At 33.7% G+C, this 19,967-nt stretch overlaps 1 protein-coding gene across 23 annotated transcripts in view; it reads left to right on the top strand.

Annotated features, from left to right (window-relative positions):
* NRXN1 (neurexin 1) overlaps positions 1–12,481 on the top strand; it is a 1,279,091-nt gene extending 1,266,610 nt beyond the window's left edge. For all 23 annotated transcript variants that reach the window (XM_066267113.1, XM_066267112.1, XM_066267110.1 and 20 more), the window contains one exon: positions 10,116–12,481. In XM_066267113.1, the coding sequence (XP_066123210.1) occupies positions 10,116–10,423 (308 nt within the window). In that variant the 3' untranslated portion in view covers positions 10,424–12,481. The remainder of the gene's footprint in view (positions 1–10,115) is intronic.
* Positions 12,482–19,967: the final 7,486 nt, after the last annotated feature.

Below are 19,967 nucleotides of genomic sequence, written 5' to 3'. Positions count from 1 at the left end.
AAAAGTGACTGTACCTACTTCTGTCAGGGTTGGAAGGAATGCTGCAATAGTCACATGCACAGATGTGCGCATGCACGCACACTCCTATTACTACTGTAGCTTTAATGTAGTACCACTTTTGGCTTTCTATAAACCAGGCTCCTTCCCCCCCAAAATTCCTGATTCCAGATATGAGGATTCCTTGAAATTAACCTGCTGGATTGTGTAAAGATTGATTGTTCAACTTTCTATATGTAAAAGTGTGAAATGCATCTTAAGAAAGTGATTTCTGCAACAGAGCGACACCCCAGATGGGCAGAGCATCGCCCCCTGGTGGGCATGCCAGGTGGATCCCGGTCGGGCGCATGCGGGAGTCTGTCTGACTGCTTCCCCGTTTCCAACTTCAGAAAAATACCAAAAAAAAAAAAAGAAGAAAGAAAAAAAGAAAAAGTGATTTCTGGGTATTTTAGTCAATGAGTTCTCAGGAAAAGAAGCTATTTTGCCACGAAAGAGTTTAGTGGAGTAGAAATAAATAATGGAGGGTGTCATTTACATTTCAAAATATAGCTCTTATTGCATTTTCTGAAATGTGATACATTTTGATGAAAAACACATACAGACACTCCAGGCTCCCTAACTTTGAAACAGATTTTCTCAATTATTGTCTGTATGACTTTTCTCTTGCTTGACAATTATGGAAAGTTTGACCTGACTGATGAGGCTCATTCCAACATTATCACTCTAGATGTAACAAGAATAAAAAATACCCTAGAAACTTCTGCAACTACTCTAATGAATTTGAGAAAAGAGTAACAAATTAGCTCTCAACTATATACTTGTACTGCTGTGACTATCAAATGATGATGATGTCAATAGACCAAAATGACTCACTCTGAAGACTACTAACTTGGAAGACTTTAAATATAAAAAATAATAAAATATTGCCATTTTCAACAACATGGATGGAACTCCAGAATATTATGCTAAATGAAATAAGTCAGACAGAGGACAATCACATGATTTCACTCATATGTGGAATATGAAACCGAAAGCAAAAACCAAACCAACCAAACTCATAGACATAGACAACAGTAGAGTGGTTACTAGAGCAGAAGGGGTGAGGAGGATGAAGAGGGTAAGGAGGGTCAAATATATGGTGACAGATGGAGACTAGTCTTTTGGTGATGAGCATACAATGCAATATACAGAAGGTGTATTATAGAACTTGAATGATATTATTAATCAATGTTACCCCAATACATTTAATTAAAAAGCAACTTAGTCATTGCAATTAAGCACATATTACTTGGAGACAAAGGAAATAAATGCAGATACGATAATTGCATTGAAACACAATTATCTCAGTTTACCTAAGCACAGGAAAAGTGACTTCTAGTTTAATTAATAAATATATTTACTTCCATTTACTGAAGATATTATAGGAGGTGGGAATTAGGGAAGTATTTGGTCAAATTATTTTATTAAAAAGTAATAATAATTCTGTTAAAATTCTAGACAATGGGTGTGCCGTTATTTGACAAAACATTGTTACTGAACTTTTGTTATCCTTTCTTTACTCCTCATAAACAACATTATAACAAACACCATGTAATATTTTCAATACTGCCATTATGCCATACCATCACAGTATTTCTTTCTTCTTTATTCTTTTAAATTTGTTGGTTTAAAAAAATCCCCTTATTTTGACTTCTATTCTAGTGAAATTGAGTATCTGGTCCTATATTTAACCACCTATTTGCATCTTCTGTTTTCCACCTGACTGTGTAAATTTTTCTCCATTCTTCTAATAGGTTGTTTGTCTATTCTTGTATCAACTGGCACATGCTCTTTGTATCTTAGAGACATTGCCTCTTTTTCTGTCATATGGACTGCAAATATTTCTTTGCATTTTAACTTTGTTAATGACATCTTTCTTCACATAAAATTATTACTTATGGAGTCAAACATGCTGACCTCAGGATGTCTGACTTTATTGCATGGCCTATGATTTGTGTGTTAAGTTTCACGTCTAGCTTTCTCAAACCTTTTGTCTTAACCTGAAGACAAAATGTTACTCTCAGAATGTTCAGGGCATGAATGGAGTTGGCAGGAAGGAAAAGATTTGATAACATTCATCACTTCTCAAAAAACCATAATGTGTGTTAAAATTAGTTCATGTCATATAAATAATTGCCTACCTGCATTCTTGCAACTGTGATATTTAAATAGATATTCTTGTGAGTGGTAGCAACCTAGTTTCTTCTGGCCTATGTTATACTGAAGCACTAAAATAGAAAAAAATAATAAACTTTGTTTTGGAGATGGGAAAAAATGTTGCTAATCTCAATTTATTAACACTCCAGGAGCCTACAATTTCAATTTTCTTCTCACAGTATTAATAAAACTGGGTACTGGAAAAGTCAAATCTTTTCCCATAAATTTGAAACTATTTCCTTGGCTAGCCTAGAATTATAATAACTTCCACATCTATTAAAACACAGTACAAAACTCAATCTAATGAGATCATTTTTAGGAGCTCCTTTTCCTATGTGGGATGGTGACAGAAATTTAAAATTGATTACTTTAAATTTAATCTGTGATAAAACCAGAAAGACTGGTTAAAGACTCTTAGTAAGAAAAAGTCAATAAATGCATCTTTCCAATAGTTTTTTAAAAGAAGTATTTTAAGACAGGATATCTAATGGTTCCAGATAGCAGAATGCAATATATATGATATATATAATAATATGAATATATATACCCATATATAATATGTGTGTGTGTATATATATATATATATATATAGAGAGAGAGAGAGAGAGAGAGAGAGAGAGAAAGGCAGAGAGAGAGAGCATCATGGAGTGTTATGATCTTTTATATACCCCTCCTGATCTGAAATATATAGTTCATTTCATTTTTTATCATTGATGTGTTTTATTATTTATTATTTATTAAGAATGAAAGTCTCTTACAATTTTTTCCTTAAGCTCAAAAACTGGATTTTTATTGTCATCAGTATATAGTGAAACTCTCGTTTCATCCTTGATGTGACAAGGTCATGGCTGATGACATATCTATACACTAACAGTCTATATTGAAGAAATAAAACCAGCAGTAAAAATTGCCTGGAACTTACAGTCTTGCCTTACAAAGCGAACTTTGGAGACAACAGAAATATAATAAGATTATGGTGAAAGACCAGCTCATCCATGTATACAAAATAGTTTCATAAAAATGACAATTTGAGTGATATAAAGAACATCTGATGGCATAGTGATTGCCTTGGTGAACTAACTCATCAATGGAAATATAAGGTCCCACAATCATCCAACAAACCTGCATTATATGTGACCGGAATTAGGACTTTAAGCATCATATTTTGTGCAGCATTATAAAAACATAAACTGGGGCAATTATGTTTTTAATAACAATATTTGAATGCTATGTTTCCAATCGCAGAAAGAATAACAAAAGCGTGCCAAATATAAAGTGTTTCAAAACCACTTTGGAGAAATATATTAATGGTCAAAATTTACTTTTCATAATTTATAGTTTAGAACTTCAGTTGTGAATCATCTTGCTAAATAAGTGCAGACTCTCTACTCCAGGTTTGCATTTACTAAGGTTACAACTAGATACAAACAGTGACAAACCAATAAATATAGGCTCTAGCACAGAGCTTAATAGGTTCCTCAAATCCCCTTCTGCATAACTAGCCTTTCTTAAATTTGGCAATATTATTTATTTTGATAAAGTATATAATTTTATTCTGTAAACAAATTTAGGAAGTGAAATTGTAAGTAAAGCATGCCAATATAAAACACAAAGACCGTGTTCTGGTGAAACAGTCAATCACATTTAGACTTTTTGCCAGTAAGGATCATTTTATATGATATTATGCTTTGAAATAAGGAATTGGTGGTAAATTGAAAACCTTGCAGAGTAACGCACTTGAGTAAAGAGTGCTGACCCCTGCTGGCCTGATCTTCATTTACCTGAGAGTGGGTGAGGACACACCCATTAAGCTCTCTGAGAGCTACCTTCAAGGACAAGTCAGGAGCTGGGAGAGAGTCACACAGAACAGATAGAGAGGGAACAAAGTAAGAGGAAGAATAGAAAGGAGCACAGGGTTGATGACAGAGGGCCAGAGGAGCTGATGAGAAATGGAACTTGCCACAAATAGTTCTCTGTACTACAGCCTAATGTGTCTCTTAAACACATTTTTCACATGATGTTTCTTAACTGGACCTAAATTAGTTCCTATTTGGGGAAATGATGTTCTCTCACAGATACGGTGCCAGGGACTGTCAAAAATAGAGAAAGAACGTACATCAGGACAACTTCTGTTCCTGTCGTGGTAGTTTAAAATAACTATATCAGCAAATTTAAGGATAAGTTATAACTTTAAATATTTCATTTTTTAATTTTTCTGCAATGTGGCAAATACATTATTATTTTTATATGTCACTGGGTATGTCTTTTGCACTTACTGTGCATTTTCTACTATGAATTATTATCTAATATGAATAAACTAGTTTTAGAATATAATGTGAAAATATATTAATAACTATCCTAACACTAGAAAGGCTATGCCTACCTAAGTAATAACAATATTAATTGGACGAAGAAAAACAAGAAAATACACAGAGCTAGGATATAGGATTCTTAATAAATCTGGGCCAAAGCAGACCATGTGCAAAATATTTAGAGACCATTAGAGCTTGCCAAATATAGTATTTTAGAGATAGCATATAAAATCATTTTTCATCTCTCTTTTAAGATAACATTATCCGTACATGAATCCCAGGAATTTTTTTTCATAGCCATTTGGCTGAACAGTTACTTTTGTGAAAGAGGTGAAATCCTTTCTGATAGTTCTTTGTCTTTGCCAATACAATGAACAGCTTTTGACTCATGTAGGCATAAATACCAGCAAAAACCCAGAGTTCATATTGCCATTAAGGTGTGCATATTATGGTGCACATTAAGGTGTGCACCATTAAGGTGTCCCCTCCTGTAATAGACCTAGCAGTATACACACCATTCCAGTGCACTTGGAGGGGTATGTGATATTGGGCATCCTTCAGAAAAATAGAGATAGAGAATTATATGAGAAACATTTAATAAGTAAAATAATCTATTGTTACTGTGTTCACGTAATTGTGTGTCATCCATGATGTCTTACTATTTGAATAGAATTATTAAAGTAGAAGATGCAAATGCAATTAAATGCTTAGGATATTTAATTTACTCTTTTTTTTTCTTGCTAGTGCCCTAGTCTCTGATCAAAACTTGTGTGCCTCCACTGAAGTTGAATACTTGAGTACTTTCCTATTTCCACTCACAACGAGTCTATATGCCTTGGCTTATTCAATGCCTACCATCAGGCCTTCTGAAGTTTTCCATTGACAGGGGGTCCTTCTGCTTCTGGGCCTGATATAATGATATACATTAGCTTAGTTTTACCTACAAATCAGTCATCTTTTGACAGTTCAAGGACTTAATGCTAATTTATATGTATCCCATTCTTTTAGCTCCCCTCCTTTATCTTTTGCCTGTATTTTTTTTATCTTTTGCCTGTTGTTTGTTTGTTTGTTTTTGTTTTTTGTGTGTGACAGAGAGAGAGGGACAGATAGGGACAGACAGACAGGAAGGGAGAGAGAGAGATGAGAAGCATCAATTCTTTGTTGCAGCACCTTGGTTGTTCACTGATTGCTTTCTCATATGTGCCTTGACCAGGGGGCTACAGCAGACTGAGTGACCCCTTGCTCAAGGCAGTGACTTTGGGCTCAAGCTGGTGAACCTTGCTCAAAGCAGATGAGCCCATGCTCAAGCTGGCAACCTCAGGGTTTCAAACCTTGGTCCTCTGCATCAGAGTCTGATGCTCTGTCCACTGCGCCACCACCTGGTCAGGCTCTTTTACCTGGTTTTTTTTTTAAGTGTTCTTCTCATCACATGTTAGGACAGAGAAAGGGTGATGGAAGGAAAGTAAATTGTTGCTCCTTTGTTTTTAGCACAGCTAGGAAAAAACATAGATTGCATTTGTAATCTAAAATGTCTTGATTTAGTTTATTATGGAGTTTAAAGGGAGTACAAAATTTACAATCCATGAAATATAAGAATGGTTTATGGGTTTCTCTGATTAAATTTATTTTTTCGCATTGTCATAAATGGTTAAAAGAGGATTATTTTTTTTATGTAAAATTTTAGCCAGATTATATAAGAAAGCATTTAGGTTTTTCTTTCTTTCTTTTTTTTTCTATTTATATTATTCTCTACATTTAAATTAATATAAAATATTTTCAAAATCAACCATTAACAACAAGTAAAGGCACATTTATAATTCATGGATATGTGTATATTTCTCTAGCCTTTTATTACAAAATCAAGGAGCAATGTTCCCTTGACACTTTAGTGGGCTAGCCAGTACTTTATTTATTATTAATACTTCTGATCTTAGCACAAAAGTTAAGAAAAAATTTACTTAGCCTTCAGATTTGAAGCATAAACAGAAAAAATGATTATATCTTCAATTAGATATAGAAGCAACTGCATATTCCAAACAGACCTATAATAATACCTGTGGTGATTAATAATTTTTAATAATTGGGGAGAGGATAAAATCTTTCTCATTGGCTTTTTTATGGGTTATTAAAAATATATTTAGAATTTTTATGTATCTGTACATATGGGTTACAGAGCTATTTTTAGGCCTATATGTGACTTAATCAGTGTTTTGTCTGGAGTTACAAAAACACAAGTATTTTTCTTAAACTAGGGGTGTTTATCAAACAGATATATGACAAAATTGAAGCATTTGAGGCTTTCCTTTGGTATTTGCAATTTTATTTTAGTTTTAACATCAAGTATTTGCTGTGCTACTTACACTATTGTTGTAAAGGATATAAGAAGTATGTAAGCAGATAAATATAAGATTTAAATTCTTGGATAGCCCAGGCTGGTTGGCTCAGTGGTAGAGCGTCAGCCTGGCGTGCGGAAGTCCCCGGTTCGATTCCCGGCCAGGGCACACAGGAGAAGCGCCCATCTGCTTCTCCACTCCTCCCCCTCTCCTTCCTCTCTGTCTCTCTCTTCCCCTCCCACAGCCAAGGCTCCATTGGAGCAAAAGATGGCCCGGGTGCTGGGGATGGCTCCTTGGCCTCTGCCCCAGGCACTAGAATGGCTCTGGTCACGACAGAGCTACGCCCCCTGGTGGGCGTGCCAGGTGTATCCCGGTCGGGCGCATGCGGGAGTCTGTCCGACTGCCTCCCCGTTTCCAGCTTCAGAAAAATACAAAAAAAAAAAAATTTTCTTGGATAAGGTAGCTCATTTAGGATGCCAATACCTAACTGGGGAAAATGTACATATATATTCTTTGTATTGAGCATTTACATCCAGCATTCCATTAAAACGCTCAAGACGTACTATCATGAGCTATATAAATATGGTTTTATTTCCATCCTTCGTATTCTTTTCTGATAGGAAGACAAAGTGAAATAATAATTAAATTGTGTGTTTAAAACCAAAGCAAAGCCACCTGATGGGGGAAAAGGTTTGGATAACATTTAAGCAAAAATCCCTCTTTCAGCTCTTGTGACAATGTAGCAAAAGAATACTCCCACCAATGAGCAGGCATGAAGTCGCCATTGAGTGAAAGTTCACAGCTGAACTAATTGGAAGACTTTGGCTAAAATAACTATGTTTGAAAGAGAAAGTACGGCCTTTGGTTTGTCAGGTAGTGACAGAGTTCCTGCAGTAGGTATGTTCTTCCAAGGAAATTAATTTCCTGTAATCAAATGCTATGGACTATAGTCTTTGTCTTCTACCTTGGCGGCAGAAGCAATGCCAGGACTTTTTATTCGGCAAGATTATCTTGTCTTTTGTAAAACAAGCAGTGACATATTCAGCACAGAAAGGTTTCACCTGCTACATTTTGTAGCTCAGATTAAGCATATTGCTGCTTTGAAACCGAAGGCTATTACTTTGTGAGTGACCATATTGGCAAGGCTTTACTTGGGAAAGAAAAGGAAAAATGACAGCAAAAAGCCCACATGTAGATATAAAGAATCTTGGTGTCGTTTCATATTGAAATGATAAAGCAGTATAGACTTACAGTTAGTAAATGATTCCCAATAATAAGAACTTTTGTACAAATATTAAAAAATAATTACTAAATGATGTTTAATAGTGTGAAATAAAAGCACAATCTTAGTCTTCTTGCACTGTTTAATTCCTAATATGTGTATACATACACACACTACCTCCCATATATATAAGGTCTACAGGAAAGTTCTGTCCGTTTCTATCACAACAAGTTTCTACATGTAAGCACATGTTTATTTGGCGCATGTGTGCATCTCTATTTTTATCACTTAATGTATACATACTGATGCAGCAAATTAACTAAAACAAAGTTGATTCACGTTAGTCTTATGTGTGAAGCAATAGTGTACCTATGGCTACTAATAAAGTTCATTTACGCCACTGTAATTTTTACGAATTTCAACAAGGAAGAAATGCTACAGAAGCATGTCTGTCACATCCACCATATTCCTCGGACTTAGCACCCTCTGACTATCATTTGTTTTTGTCCTTACAAAATTTTTTGAAGGGCAAAATATTCAAAAATGAAGAAGATATCAAACAAGCACTGGTTCAATTTTTTTGCATCAAAAGATAAAACATTTTTCAAAATGGGATATACAAATTGCCCTCACTCTGGCAAGAAATCATTAATAATAATGGTAATTATATTATTTAATAAAGTTTATTGACGGTAAGAAAAATTTGTATTTTGTTTTATTCCAAAAACGGACAGAACTTTCCAGTAGACCTTATACATACACATGTATATCTGGTATATATGCAATTGTGATTATTGCCATTCATTCTGCATAATTTACAAAGAACAAAGTTTTGAAGAATTAATTCATTGCATCTGAAAAATTATCTTTTCTTATAAGACAAGGGAGAGACTGGGGATTCAGAGAAAGAGAGAAAACACAATTCATAGAATAAAACAACCTAGGGCCAGACAGAAATGGGAAAGAATCTTATCTCTCTGTAGTTCCTATTCTTTTAAAATTTTTCACAAATTTCAAGCATATTATTAGAGGAAAAGAGTCACTTTGCCTTCCCTGATCTATCAGCTAAATCCCAGGACATTTTTCTCTCCATCCATAGTCAATGTCAGTGCCAGACCAGGCTTTGGGGAAGACATTAAAGCAACCTATAATCCACTCTTTTTACCAAAGGAAGATTATTTTTACTTTTATAATTTGGAAAGATTGAGAGTTTTGCCAGTTAAATAAAAGTGGGCAAGCCGGTCCTTGATTTATCCTCATCTATTAGGCATTGCATTTAGACTCAAACCCAATCTAGATGGACTATAAAATGGAGAAAAATATTTTCTTATTTTATCTTCCCAAGTTTAATTTTGGTGATCATTCAGCTGCTACCAGCAAATGAATAAGACACATGCATATATACTTATGTGAACAAGTAAACCTCCAACAGAAAAAGAATTAGTTTCATTTTAGTTTGTAAAGAGATGACTGAGATCACACTTTTGCAATCAGGCAGATTATTCAAAATGTTTGGATTGTCTTATTGTTTAATACTATATTTAATACTGTATGAGACAATGTGATTGTGTAACTAATCCTAAATTTAGCTACACTGATTTGGAGTCTAGAAGTTAGCTCTAAGTGTCCTATATTACCATCAATTTGATTCTTAAATTGATACCCTCTAATATGATAAGGTAGGGTCATTATGATTTTATTTTCTGTGTTGGGTTTATGGTTTCTCAGCAAACCCTTCAACATGGCCCTTTAGAGGTACTTGGAGCTTAATTTGGGGCTGCAAATGCAAGACCTTGTTGACAAAATTGATCTGTGAGAAATAAAAGATGGCAACAAATCTCTTGCCAAGTGCTTTGATTCATAGTCCCAAGTTTTAGTGACCATGAAGCACAGGGATTTTACACTTAACAGCAAGATACTTTTCCTAAAGCAGTAGGTACTATTCCATTAGACGTGAAAATAGATGGTAAACATTAACATAGGTCACAAGCATTCAGTGAACTCGATAATCACTTTTTGTGTGGTTTTTGTTTTTTTTCTCACCCTTTCCTATAGCCAACCCAACCCGAGCAGGGGGAAGAGAGCCATACCCAGGCTCCGCGGAAGTGATTCGGGAGTCCAGCAGTACCACTGGCATGGTGGTGGGGATCGTAGCCGCCGCTGCCTTGTGCATCCTCATCCTCCTCTATGCCATGTACAAGTACAGAAACCGGGATGAAGGCTCATACCACGTGGACGAGAGCCGAAACTACATCAGTAACTCAGCTCAGTCCAATGGGGCTGTTGTAAAGGAGAAACAACCCAGCAGTGCGAAAAGCGCCAACAAAAATAAGAAAAACAAGGATAAAGAGTATTATGTCTGATTCCAAGATCTTAAAAGGACCCTTGTATAGAAATAGTCTTCATTTTATCTGAGACATAATATAAACTTATTTACTTTCCTTTTTACGAAGCACATACAAAAGAAGACAGGGAATGCAATCAGGAAGGAAAGACTGTTTTTGAAAAATAAAAACAAGTATCTCATGCTCTTGTTTCTCCAAAAAAGAAAAGAAAAAAAAAAAAAAACAGGGGCCAATAAATTCCCTAACATCCACAGTGTTTTCATTTACTCTGCCTGTCTTTATGTTGCTGGAACATTTCTAAATGACAGTGATGACCGCACGCATTCATAAAGCAAAGGAGTATTACAACATCAAGGCACAACATAAAAACAACACAAAACACAACACACAAAAAAAGAAGCTACCTATGATCCTGGATTTAGCCAAAGTGCTAGCGCTTTCCTGAGAAGTCAGATAGTCCTGTTGCCAGAAAAGACTGTCATTTTGAGTGACTCAACCTGCAAATCTTTGAGTTTGCTGCCTGGCGCAACTGGAGCAGTGGTTGGAACTTGGATTCAAAACGAAGTGCTGGCTTTTTTGAAGACTTGTGTAGGAACACATTCAAAAAGCCCCTTTCTGATTGTGAGGGAAAAAAAATGTATGGAGGCCTTATTTTCAACAATGTGAAATATAAGGCACATTTTCACACTAAAATTTCAAAACAAAAACAAGAGGGCATAGATGCAATCATTGGGAAATTTTCATGCACGCTTAATATGTTATTACATATGTTTATATAAAATCCATCTCTGTGTGCTTTCTGGACTGTGGTAAGTGACGTTTTATAGCCTGTTGTATAGAAAATGCAAAATATATCTCTGCTCTTTAGCCATTTTTGGTAAATTCAATGTTATAAATGTTGCTAAGTATAGGGAGTTTTATGACATTGGAGCAACAATTATTTCAGGGTTTGTTTGTGTTTTTTTTTTTTTTTTGCCATCATTATAAATTGCCATAATTACTTACTTTTTAAAATAAAGTTACAATGTAGTGTTTATTCTAAGAAAGCTATGTATGAATGTATATAAAAAGATTCGGCTACATTTTTTTCTTACATGTACAGCCTTCATTCTGTTGCATTTAAGTTTTAGTATTTGTATGAAAGGTGTGAATTAGAAGGTAAAATTTATACATATGTATCGTATAATCTTTTTTCTCCCAAAATACATTTCCCACATATATTTACTATTCTCTCTCTCTCTCTCTCTCTCTCACACACACACACACACACACACACACACACACACACACAAATCCAGAGTAATCCATCAGATATGATGAAAGACCCAAGCATACATATACTAACAAATATTTACTGACAAATTGAAAAGCAGGAAGAAAGACAGTTGTGCCAAGGTATTGATGAAAAATGGGGTGATTTGCTTCATTGAGATCATGCTCCCAAGAAACCCCTAGAAGATTTTAGTCCCTAATGAAATGGAACCTTTTCTTATCAAATAGAGTATCGATGGTATCTTGCTGCATGAATATGAACCATTATGTGGGGAGGTTACGGAAGCAAAATTGGTTGCTATACACCTTAACCCTGGTTGCTGCAATTAAAAACTTTGTTTTCAATAAAATTATATATTTTTTCTCTGAACCTAATGTGCATGATAAACATTTTGGAAAGTAAACACTTTCTCAACTAAGAAAGTATTTTCAGTAATTTTTCATTCTGTATTACTATCCATTTAAAACACCATTCTCTATTTGTTGATTATTGACTATATTTTAACTTTTGTGGTTTTACATCTATATCATTAAGTATAGTTTTAGTTTAACACACATTAAATAATAGAAAAGTTTAGATTATACACTTGTTTTGCATATTATTTCAATGATGTTCATAGCAATAAATTATCAGTATGAGAAGATAATGCAAAGGAAATGCATAATTAGATTGGAAGGTGGTACCTCAGTATAAATTGGTTACATTACTTTAACATCTCCTAAAATGATATTAGATTTCATAGAAGAGAAGAGTACATTTACAATTAGCTTTAATCAGCAAGGGCAAAAAAAAAAAAAGCAAAACATCTTTTGTAATACTTTAGTTGACGAAAAAAAGCCAAGAAGTGGCCTGGATTTCAGACATACAGCACCTTAGAAACATGACAATTCATAGCAAATCACCACTAACTATGGTTGCCAAGTAATCATTGTATATGAAAAGTTTTAAAGGCCTTTCTTGACCCAGAAAGTAGAGGTATGAAACTAAAATTGAATATCCATACTTGTGGTTTAGATTTTTAAAATTTTTTCTAGGTTAAAATACTGATGTCTTTTTTTTCCTTTCCTTCTCATTCAGTCTTACTCAGGGAAAGCCAGTGAAATAAGAAGGTTAAATAAAGAATCACTAATCTACATCCTGAGATAATAAAAAGAAATGGTTGCTCTTTCATTTGATCTACAAACTTGATCTAGTTTCCACCCAGAAATATTCTGAAATATGATAGAAAATAAATAATAGTATTTTTAAGCAATCTGTCTATAAAGTGTGTTGTTTGGGATTGATTTCAGTGTTTCCAAGATAAATTTTAAAATTTCATGTAATGATGTAATTTAATGTAATTGGCCTACACAAAATCTAGCATTTGTTTTCTTCCTTCTTTTAAAATGGAGAAAAAGAGGAATATGAGCTAGGGAGAGAAAAAAATGTGACTAAAATCCCAAGCATCTTCATACCAAAAGTATCAGGGTTCCATGCACAGTTTGCAGTGATAGAGGATTTCACACTACCTGGCATAAATTTGATTACATCTCTAGACTGTAACTTTTCTGATCGAATCTGCTTCTTTTTATCCATGTAATGTGTTGCCTTTTTTAAAAAAAAACACACACACAGATATTACAATAATGTGTGATGTGGACAATCCCTAAGACATCAAAGAAGGGCCACATGACCTTCCCTTTCTAGTGCTCTGTGTGACTGGGTATCTAAGGGTTTTGTTTTGTTTTTCTGTTGCAAGGCCAATTTATCCATTATTGGAAATGCTAAGCAAGTGGAATTTAATGTTTTGTTAATAAAATATTTCTTAATACACCTGTGGATTTATTGATTTTAACAAAAGTATGCGCGGCATTGTTTTGTGACAAAATAATGTAGAAGGCTGCATTTGAAAAGAAAATTAGTTCTAAAACAAGCAGGGTAAGAATACTTACTGTGTTTTACCTGAATTTTATAGTCATTAAGCACCTCTACATTCGTAAACTTAAAGATACCACCATTTAAAATGTATCTTTGTGGACCTGGTGGATTGGCTTAGCAGTAGAGTTTTGGCTGGGCATGTGGAAGTCCTGGGTTCAATTTCCAATCAGGGCACACAGGAGAAGCAACTATCTGCTTCTCAACCACTCCCCCTCTCCCTTCTCTCTCTTCCCACAGCGATGGCTCAAATGGCCTGAGCAAGATGGCCCCAGGCACTGATGATGGCTCCATGGCCTCTGCCTCAAGTGCTAAAAGTAGCTTGTTTGCTGAGCAACAGAGCAGTGGCCCTAGATGGGCAGAGCATCGCCTAGTAGGAGCTTTCTGGGTGGATCCCAGTTGGGGCACATGCGGGAGTCTTTGTCTCTACCTCCCCACCTCTCATATAAATAAATAAATAAATAAAATGTACCTTTGTTTGCATCTTTTTAAAATTGAAATTATTGGGGTGACAGCAGTTAACATAATTGTACAGGTTTCAGGTGCCCAATTCTACAACACATCTCTGTACACCATATTGTATGTTCACCCTCCCAAGTCCACAAACTCACAGAACTAGTTGAAAACAATATGACGATACTGATTTCACAAATAGGGTTATCTTTATAAAAGCAATATAATTCAAGTTAATATATGATTAAATTCCAACACTATCACACTATCACTTACTAACTACAAGTTACCTAATTTCTCTATCTTTTTTCATTAATAAATTAAGGGTAATAATACCAACCTCTTAGGGTAGTAAGGATAATAAGAACTATTAATGTGTCTAGCACAACTAACTGCAAAGAAAAGGTGGTTATTTGCATGCTATCATTTTTCATGATAATAAATTTGAAAAACAAGTCAAAAATGTAAAATACCAAAAAAACCCAAGTGTATGAAGAAATATACTTGTTCAATTTTATATAGCTATGTATATTTTTTTCACGAAAGTGCCTGTTTGGAAATCAGATAACCCATTGGTTACCTTCTGTACATTTTTGTCCAGCTGTTTTAAAACTCTAGCCTTTGAAAATAAGCTTTGGAAAGAAAAAGCATGAGTTTGGTCTTTTTCTCTTCTTCCATAGTAAAAGGTTGGAATGTGAAAACTTAATTTATTTTATACTACCTCATTATAGACACATTATTGTTTTCCTAATATTATCTCATGAGTTGTAATGAGGAAATAATCCACATTCACTTAATGTCTAAATTAAAGGCTAAATAATTTAGCTTAACATAAAAATGTACAAAATGTCCATGATGGTAACTTTATAAAATTTATTACTAAAAAGATCAAGGACTCTTAACCTGTGGAGCATAGATCCCCAGAGCCCAATGACCAGGTATCAGGGGTTACTAGCCTTTAACAATAGTTAAAAAATTTTGCAGATATATGTGGAGGAGTATTTTCTTGGAAAGAGAATAAACATTTTTACTTCTGTAAACCACTCAAACCTATAATAATCTGTACAGAAATCATACAAAAATTACCTGACCCAAAGTTTTTAGTGATTTTTTGCTAGGTCATCAAAATGGTATAAAAATAAATACTGTTGTATGTAATAATTCAGTTTCTAAACAACAGCACAACTTGTTTTTCCTGAACATTTCTTTTTAATTTCAACTGTGAGGGTGGTTTGCTTTGCATTTAGACAGATTTCAGTATAGTATTTATTTTTCATCTGGGACATATCTTATACTTTAAAACATATCTAGTTTACCAAATTATTTATATGGAAATTTATATATGTCATTTTAGCTTCCAACTGGCAACTACGAAAAAAAAAATGTATAAGGAATTTGACAGCTGAGCTTAGAGGTTGGGACCAGAGAGAACCCCATGGAATGATCTTAAAGAAGATCACCAGTTGTAAGCACAGGTATGAAGAATGACATGAGGGGTGGGTGGAGAGTTAAAGTCTACTTTTCTGATTTGATTTATGAGTTGAGAAATGTATAAAATAAAGCTTTTCTACAATTACATTTTTCACAAAGATTAAATATGTAAAGAAAACCATCTAGGGACAAAGTGAACTCAGAGAAATGAAATGGATTGTTATGTAATCATGCAATTTTACACTAATTATTTAATCACTGACGATATTTAAATTAAAATGTATTAAATAGTAGACCTAGTGGACCATATGAGAAACATGAGGTACACATTCTATAAGCTTCCTGAAATAAGTATCAGTAAATAAAACAAATAAATTAATTATGGGTTAAAGGGTTCTGTTAGGTTGGTATTCCTATCTTTCATTTTGTCCCTGTTAAATACCCTAAAAAGATTATCAGTTTATTACTCACAAATGATAAATCTAAATCAAATGAATAAATTTGACTTGAACAAAGTATGAGTAATCAAAAACTAAGTAAAAAAGGTTATTTTTCAGGCAAAATCCTAAAACTTATTTTTTCTTGCTGTTATGATGTAAAATGTTCCATATTCTGGACCTTTTGATATACTTGACTTTAAAAGAATCTAGTGTTTGAAAATCTAGACAGTTATTAGTTTCACAAAATGATTTCAATAAGATAGATGCCTTTAAATAGCATTTCTTTCTAATACACACAGATTGTTCCAAATAAGATGAACCCAATGAGACCCACACTAAGACATACTGTATTTAAATGACAAAAATTAAGGATAGAGACAATGTTAAAGGCACCAAGGAAAAAACAAATCACATACAAGAGAAACTCAATAAGGCTATTAGATTATTTCTAGAAGCAACTTTATAGGCCAGAGGTTGTGGCAGGAAATATTTAAGGGCTGAAAAGTGATAAATCTACAACCTAGAATACCACCATATTCAGCAGTTTTTATTCAGAACTGAAGGAGAGAGAAAGAATTTCTCAGACAAGCAAAAACTACAAGAGTTCACAACAAATAAACTTGCCTTACAAAAGAATTGTTAAAGGGTCTTCTTTGGGAGGGGGATAACCAGAGATAAGAAAATACAGGGGGAAAAAACTCACCAGTAAAAGTATATAAAAAATAATCAAAGTGAAGCAAAAACTTAAAAAACTAATATGAAAGTTAAACTGCAGTGGTAAAAAAATTAACTGAAACTGAAACAAATTATCAGGGGATACACAAACAAAAAGATATAAAATATAACATCAAAAATAAAAAGTAAAGGGAAGAGTAAAAATGTAGTACTTTTAGAATTCAATCACACTTAAATGCCTCTCAGCTTAAAATAGACTGCTATATAAAAGATGGTTATATGTGAACTTCCTGGTAATCAAAAGCAAAAAACATACAAAAATACACACACACACAAAAAGAGAATGGAATCCAATCGAACCAGTAAAGAAATCCAAGAGTTCAAAAGAAAGATCAAGAGAAGGAACAAAAAACAATAATAATAACAACTAAAAAACAATTAACAAAATGGCAGTAAGCACATACTTATCAATAGTTACCTTAAGTATAAGTGAGCTAAATCTCTAATCTAAAGATATAGGGTGGCAGAATGGATTTAAAAAATGACCCATCTCTATGTTGCTGAAAAGAGAACCACTTCAGACCAAAGGATAGACACAGACTAAGCAAAGAAATGGCAAAAGATATTTAATACAAATGGAAACTAAAACAAAAAACCAAAAAAATTTGGGTAGAAATACTTTTATCAGACAAAATAGAGTTTAAGACACAGGCACTAACAAGATACAAAGAAGAGCATTTCATGACATAGAGATCAATCCAACAAAAAGATATAACTCAGTTAAACATTTATATAGCAATGTAGGAACACCTAAGTATATATCAAGCAAATATTGATAGACATAAAGGAAGAGATTGACAGTAAGACAATAATAGCAGAAAATTTAATACACCATTGACACTAATGAATAGAACATCCAGACAGAATATAAATAACAAAACAGTGCTCTAAAGAGACACATTACAGCAAATGGACTTAATTGATATTATTAGAGCATTTCACCCAATAGAAGCATATTATACATTCTTTTCAAGTGCGCATGCAACATTTTCCAGGATAGACTGGGTTAAGCGACAAAACAAATCTCAATAAATTCAAGAAAATTTAAACCATATTTTCTTCAATCACAATATCAACCCAGAAATAAATCACAAGAAGAAAACTGAAAAACACAGAAACACAAAGGCCAAATGAAAAGCTATTAAACAATGAATGGATTAAAAATGAAATTAGGCAAAAAGTCAGGATACCTTGAGACAAATGAATATAAAAACACAATAATCCAAAATCTATGTAACACAGCCAATGTAGTTCTAAGAGAGAAAATCTACCTCAGCAAACAAGAAAAATCTCAAGTAAAGGAACTACAAAAAGAAAAAACAAAGTCTCAAGTGAGTAGAAGGAAGAAATAATAAATAGAGTTGAAATAAATGAAATAGAATCTAAAAACACAGTAGAAAAGGTCTATGAAAACAACTGCTGGGCCTGGCCAGGCAGTGGCACAGTGGATAGACTGTAGGCCTCTGATGCAGAGGACCCAGCTTTGAAACCCCAAGATCTCTGGCTTGAGCATGAGCTCACCAGCTTGAGCCAGGGTTGCTGGGTTGAGCATGGGATCATAGCCATGATCCCATGGTTGCTGGCTTGAGCCCAAAGGTTGCTGGCTTGGAGCCCAAGGTTGCTGGCTTGAGCAAGGAGTCACTTACTCTGCTGTAGCCCCCGGTCAAGGCACACATGAGAAAGCAATCAATGAACAACTAGGGAGCCACAACAAACAATTGATATTACTCATCTCTATCCCTTCCTGTCTGTCTGCCCCTATCTGTCACTCTCCCAGTCTCTCTCTCTTTGTCTCTGTCAAAAAAGAAAAAAAAAAGGAAAAAGAAAAGAAAACAACAACTGGTACTTTAAGATTAACAAAACTGATAAATCTTTAGAAAAGTTCATCAAGAAAAAAAGAGAGTCCATATAAACAAAATCAGAAATAAAAAAATTATAACCAACACCACAGAAATACAAAGAAAAATAACAAAATACTATGAATGATTATATGCCAACAAATGGGACACTTGGAAAAAATAGATAAATATCTAGAAACATACAGTCTTCCAAGACTGAATCAAGAAGAAATAGAAATTCTGAAATGACTGATAACTAATAAGAAAATTAAATCAGTAATCAAAAAACTCTCAACATACAAAAGTCCTGAACCAGAAGGCTTATTTTACCAAACATAACCCACCTAAAAAATTAATACCTATTCCTTTTAAACTAGTCTAAAGAACGGAAGTGGATGAAAGGTTCCTATACTCATTTTATTAGGCCAGAAAAAACAGACAAAAACACTACAATAAAAAATTATTACAGACTAATATCCCTGATTAATGTAGATAAAAAATACTCAACATAATATTAACAAACCCAATTAAGCAGTAAATTTAAAAGATCACACAGCATGATCAATTGGGATTTATTCCAGGGATACAAGTTTGGTTCACTATCCACAAATCAAATTAAATGATATACCATATAAACAAAATAAAGAATAAAAATTATATGATTATATCAGTAGATACAGAAAACGCATTTGACAAAATCCAACATACATTTATGCTAAATCTCTCAGGAAAGGAGGGATAGAGAGAACATACCTCAGCATAAGAATGGTCATATATGAAAAACCCACAGCTAACATCAGGGCCAATGGTGTATATCTGAAAGCTTTTTATTTAAGGTAAGAAATAAGACAAGGGTGTCCACTTTCACTAAACATAATATTGGAATTCTCAGCCACAGTAATCACACAAAAAAGACATCCAAATTTAAAGAAAGAAGTAAAAGTATTATTCACAGATGACATGAAACTATATATAGAGAACTCTAAATATTCTAACAATAAACTATGAGAACCAAAAATATTAGGAATATAGTAAGATACAAACTTGATATTCAAAATCAGTTGCATTTTTACCAATAATAAAGTCTGAGAAAAAGAAATTAAGAAAACAATTTTATTTACAATTACATCAAAATAAATAAAATACCTAGGAATGAATTGAACCAAGAGGTGAAAGAATTGCAGTTGGAAAACTATACAACATTAAAGAAAAAAATAATTAAACATACAAATAAATAGGAAGAATTAAAATTGTTAAAATGTCCATACTACTTAAAGCAATCTAGAGATTCAAAGCAATCTCTGTCAAAATACCAAAAGCACTTTTTTACATATATAAAACAAATACTCTTAAAATTTATATGTTATTCACAAAAGACTCTGAACAACCAAAGAAAGAAAAACAAAGTTGGAGGTATCATCATGCTACCTGATATAAAACTATACTACAGAGGCCGCAAGATGGCAATGGAGTAGGCA

This window comes from Saccopteryx bilineata, chromosome 3 (genome assembly GCF_036850765.1).
Source record: "Saccopteryx bilineata isolate mSacBil1 chromosome 3, mSacBil1_pri_phased_curated, whole genome shotgun sequence".
In the NCBI taxonomy this organism is placed as follows: domain Eukaryota; kingdom Metazoa; phylum Chordata; class Mammalia; order Chiroptera; family Emballonuridae; genus Saccopteryx; species Saccopteryx bilineata.
Note: the sequence above shows the minus strand (reverse complement) of the source record. Positions and strands in the feature narration are given on the sequence as shown.